Source organism: Malurus melanocephalus, unplaced genomic scaffold, assembly GCF_030028575.1.
Source record: "Malurus melanocephalus ecotype Western Australia unplaced genomic scaffold, MMel_1.1 scaffold_749, whole genome shotgun sequence".
Classification (NCBI taxonomy): domain Eukaryota; kingdom Metazoa; phylum Chordata; class Aves; order Passeriformes; family Maluridae; genus Malurus; species Malurus melanocephalus.
In genome coordinates this window covers 129,369-134,461 of record NW_026623981.1, presented here as the reverse complement: position 1 = coordinate 134,461, position 5,093 = coordinate 129,369, and the positions used below count along the sequence as shown (strand labels likewise).

Below are 5,093 nucleotides of genomic sequence, written 5' to 3'. Positions count from 1 at the left end.
TCAACATAAGGCAATTTTTGTCAACAACAAGGTAATTTTTGTCAATATAAGTTAAGTTTTGTCAACAACAATATAACTTTTGTCAACAACAGGGTAAGTTTTGTAAGCCACAATGTAATTTTTATCAACAACAAGGTGGTTTTGACTGAGGAAAGGAGAAGCTGTGAATCTGAACTTTCTTTTCAACCCCAACCTGCATTTTCCAGTGAACAGACCAGGAAATTCACCTGGAATTCAGGAAATTTTCCAGTGAATTCAGCAGGAAAACAGCAGCTCTGTCATGAAAAGCAAGGCCCTGTCCCAGCAGGATCTGGCAGAGTGAGGAGGAGATAACCACAAAAAAAAAAAGGAAAGATGTGGGAAATCCTTGAGGAGAACCATGAACTTTAGAATGCTGGGCTGAGGATGGAACAGCTCTGCAGGGTTTGACCACACTGAGAGGTGGCACTTTAGGACACCCAGGATCAATTTATTCACGGGAAGAATTTATTCACCCAGGATAAATTTATTCATGGGAAGAATAAACAGACACAGCTCCTGTTGCTGTCGAGGGAGATGGGGATTCTCTCTATCTCAAATGGTTTTTTTTTTAGGTTTTCTGGGTTGGTTAAAGCAAACTGGAGCCRTCCCCAGCCTGCCCCACACCTCACCTGGGAGCAGTGCTGCTATCTCAACGGGCATCAGCTTCACCCTTCCTCCCAAACAAAAAATCCTGACATTCCTGGGGCCTCGGCTGAGACATCGCTGTGCCATCAGCGCAGCTTCGGCTGCCTTTCAGCAGGGCTGGGGGTGATTCTGGTGCTCCCTTCCCTCTGGAATCCAGAAAAGGCTGGGAATGATTCTGGTTCTGTCCTCCCCCTCTGAATTGGGGACAAGGCTTGGGGTGATTCTGGGTGCTCCCCCTCTCTGTCCCCTCCGTCTGAGATGGGGACAGGGCTGGGGGTGATTCTGTTGCTCTTCTCCCTCTCTGCAATCCAGGAAAGGCTGGGGGTGATTCTGGGTGCTCCCCTCCCTCCATCCTTCCCTCTGGAATGGGGACAGGGCTGGGGTTGGGGACAGGATTCTGGGTGCTCCCCCCTCTCTCTTCCCCCTCTGGAATGGGGACAGGGCTGGGGGTGATTCTGGTTGTCCCCTCCCTCTGTCCTCCCCCTCTGAGACAGAGAAAAGGTTTGGGGTGGTTCTGGGTGCTCCCCTCCCTCTGTCCTCCCCCTCTGGAATGGGGACAAGGCTTGGGGTGATTCTGGTGCTGCCCCCCTCTATCCTCCCTCTCTGAAATCCAGAAAAGGCTGGGGGTGATTCTGGTGCTCTCCTCTCTCCGTCCTCCCCCTCTGGAATGGGGAAAAGGTTGGGGATGATTCTGGTTCTGTCCTCCCCCTCTGGAATGGGGAAAAGTCTTGGGATGATTCTGGGTCCTCCCCTCCTTCCATCCTTCCCTCTGAGATGGAGAAAAGTCTTGAGGTGATTCTGGTGCTCCCCTCCTCTGTCCTCCCCCTCTGGAATGGGGACAGGGCTTGSGGTGATTCTGGGTGCTCCCTTCCCTCTGTCCCCTCCTTCTGGAATCCAGAAAAGGCTGGRGGTGATTCTGGGTGCTCCCTGTCTCCGTCCTCCCCCTCTGRRATSSRGAAAAGKCTKGGGGTGRTTCTGGGTKCTCATTTCAGCACCTGCACCCTCTCAGCCTGTTCTCCCCAGAGCATCCCATGTTTGTGTCCCTCAGGAAGGAACTGATCTCTCTGTCAGCTCCATCGCTCTCCTGGGAGGCAGAAAAAGGGCATTTTCGTTTGATTGACCCCTCCAGATTTCTGCAAACATATTTTGGGTTTTGCATGTGGGAAATGGCACCGAGTTTGTGTTTTTCTTGTGCCTTTTCACTGAATTCTTTCAGTATCTTTACAGATCCTCCAGGCAGGTGTGAGCCTGTCCAGGGGAGGCTCTGCTGTCTCTCCATCACAATCCTGGGATTGATCCTGCTCTGATAGGATCGCTTGGAGTCTTCAGTCTCATTGCTGACCTGTTTGGGTGTCCTGGTTTTATGATACTGGGGCAGGGGGAAATCTGATGGAGAGGTTCCCTAAAACCCAGCCTGGATTTTTTTAGCTCTTCCAAGAACGAAGAAAACAAGGAAAAAGTCATGTTGAAGTTTCCCCTGGCTCACCCACTGCCTGTTTTGGTGGTCTCATYCCAAATATATTCCCATGGGGTTCTCACAAGGAGAAAAACGTGGAAGTCTTGGGGTTTTTTTGACCTGGGGGATTCCTGGAGCCCAATGTTCGTGCTCTGGATATTGCCTCAAATAAACCCTGTTAAAGCCAATCTGAGGATTCAAGGCCAGGCATTGTCAGGTTGCTCTGATTTCTCAGGCCACGCCTGGATTTGGAAGTTCTCAAGTGCAGATCTTCCCATTTTAACAAAAAATAAAAAAAACCTGTAAAGGCCTTGTAACCATCCCTTGACTTTCTGGGATAATAAAATTGACAAAGATCTGCCTGTTCAGGGCTTGTAAAACATGCTTTGTCTGAGAAAAGCCATCAAAATTCTGATTTTATTTTCTGCTATTTTATTTTCTATTTTATTTTCTGCTACTTTATTTTCTACAATTTTATTTTTCTGCTGTTTCATTTTCTACTATTTTATTTTCTGCTACTTTATTTTCTACTATTTTATTTTTCTGCTGTTTCATTTTCTACTATTTTATTTTCTACTTTTATTTTCCACTATTTTATTTTCTGCTTCACTTATCCCTTCTGTCTCAGTGGCTGATAGGACCTGGAAACCATGTGAATATTTTTTAACAACTGCAATATTAACACAGACTGAAATTTATTGCCATTTCAGCCATTCCAATATCACGACAAAACCATGATTTTTTCTGAGAGAAAAAAAAAACTGAGCAGCTGCCTCGACGAGGCTCTTGCAGACCAAAAATACCTCTTTTTGTGCCTCTGTTTATCAGGTTTTTCTCATTTCCAACCGTTACAGTCATACCTGACCAGACAGGGCACAGATTTCTCCACGGTCTGGTGGCACCAGAGCTTTTCTTTACAGAATTACAGCAGCCACCACCTGTGTGCCACCAGCTGTGCCCTTCCTGTGCCATTCCTGTGCCATTCCTATGCCATTCCTGTGCCATTCCTGTCACCAGAGCCACCCCAGGCTCAGGGAAGAGCTCCACCTCGGGAATTTGGGAATTTGGAATTTTTTTTCCTTTCTGGGAAAGGGGGAAGAGGGAATGGAGGAGCACAAATGGGTCTGGTGGTGTGGAGCAGCAGCAGGAAGGGTTTTGTGGCTCCAATCCAAGTCAGTGTTTCCCACTGGAGTATTTCTGTGCTTGTTGCATCCTTCTGTTTTTTCCAGCAGCTCCTCGGGTCTCTGTTTCCATGAGGGTGTGATTCAGGGGGCATTTTGGAGCAGTTTTAGGGGCGGATTTCAGATCAATCAAACATTTAGGGTATGATTTAGAGGGGGATTTCAGAGCAGTTTTACGGCAGATTTCAGATCAATCATATATAGGGTGCAATTTAGGGGGGATTTCAGATCAATCATACATTTAGGATGTGATTATGGGGGCATTTTGGAGCAGTTTTAGGGTGGATTTCAGAGCAATCATACATTTAGGGTATGATTTGGGGGTATTTCAGAACAATTGTACATTTAGGGAACGATTTAGGGGGATTTCAGATCAATCATATATGTAGGATATTATTTAGGGAGGGATTTCTGCCACCAGGAATGTTCCTGGTTCAGGGCTGTTTATCACCCAAACCAAAGCATTAAGGCCCCATTTACAGCGCTCTAATAAAGAAAAAAAATCCAAAATTACAGACCTCCTGCCTGGTAGAAAAAGAGCAGAAATCCTCCCTCACCTGCTGGTGACAAATCCCACCAGAATCCTCCTCTCATTTCACATCTCCATTCCCGGGATGGCTCTGAGCAGACAGCACAGCTCATCAAGGGATTCATCCCGATTTTTTTCCTCCTTTTTCTTCTTTTCCAACCATTTCAGGCCCATGGCAACACCGCCCTGCACATGGCAGCTGCTTTGCCTGGTGACAAAAACCAGAGGGAAATGATCCAGCTGCTCCTGGAGCACGGGGCTGATCCCAGCATCCGAAATTTGGACAACGATCAGCCAATCCACATGGCCCCTCCTGGAAAAGCTGGGGATCAGGTGTGAGATTGTGTGTTCTTGCAAATATAAAAATCTTCCTGGTCTAAAATGTTATTTAGTTGCACGTGTGGAGATTAAAAGCTTCGATCTTGTATTAATCAGTTAAAATTTATGCTGTTTATAGCTTTTGTTTATGGCCTTTCTGTTCTAATTTATTAAGTACTAAAAAAAAAAATCCAAATCTCTCATGAGAAAATGTGACAGCAGAAATACATTTCTGTCACATCATTCTTTTAGCAACTAATTTTCTTCAGAGAAATGTTCCTAAAGGGTATAGAACTATCGAGAGGAACTGTACACTCTGTCCCCATGTGGTTCAGTTGGTGTTTTATGAACTTTTAGGGGTTTTTTTTTGTTTTTTTGGCAGGTCAGGCACTTGCTGAAGAAAGGGAAGGTCACTCCTGCACTCATCTCCTGCCACARAAACGCCCGATCCTGAATCAGCTGCAATTTATGGAGCAGCTTCCACTGCAGCTTTGCCTCCTGTAAAACCCGTGAGGATTTTCTGCTGCACATCCCTGCTCCTCCAGGCTCCAACGGGGTGGGATGTGAGCATTTCTCAACCTGTGAGCAGCACAAGATGAGCTTTCAAATGGTTGAAAACTCAATTTTGTTATAGAAGAATGTGAATAAACCCCAGCAGGGAGGTGAGCAAAGCCAATGGCTGCTTCTTAAATACGTTAATACTCAAAAAAAAGTTTGGAGCACAGCCAAGATTGGATTTGGCAGCAATTAAAACCCAAGGTGGCTGTAACAGGTTGAGAAATGCTGCTCTAAAATTGCTCTGAAATGCTCCAAGCTGTTCCTCGGGCTGGGTTTGGCACAGAGGGACTCTGGAAATGCTGAAAGCTCTGTGCTGTGCCATTCCCACTGCTCCTGGGAACGCAGAATTCCGAGGGGAAAGCCTGGATGGGAGAGCTGTGGGAAG

At 46.4% G+C, this 5,093-nt stretch overlaps 1 protein-coding gene across 1 annotated transcript in view; it reads left to right on the top strand.

Moving 5' to 3' along the window:
* POU2AF1 (POU class 2 homeobox associating factor 1) overlaps nucleotides 1-4,604 on the top strand; it is a gene marked incomplete at its 5' end in the record, with an annotated part of 15,933 nt that extends 11,329 nt beyond the window's left edge. Inside the window, 3 exons of the mRNA XM_057384819.1 lie at nucleotides 2,951-3,012; nucleotides 4,001-4,165; nucleotides 4,533-4,604. Of these exons, the coding sequence (XP_057240802.1) occupies nucleotides 2,951-3,012; nucleotides 4,001-4,165; nucleotides 4,533-4,604 (299 nt within the window). The remainder of the gene's footprint in view (nucleotides 1-2,950; nucleotides 3,013-4,000; nucleotides 4,166-4,532) is intronic.
* Nucleotides 4,605-5,093: the final 489 nt, after the last annotated feature.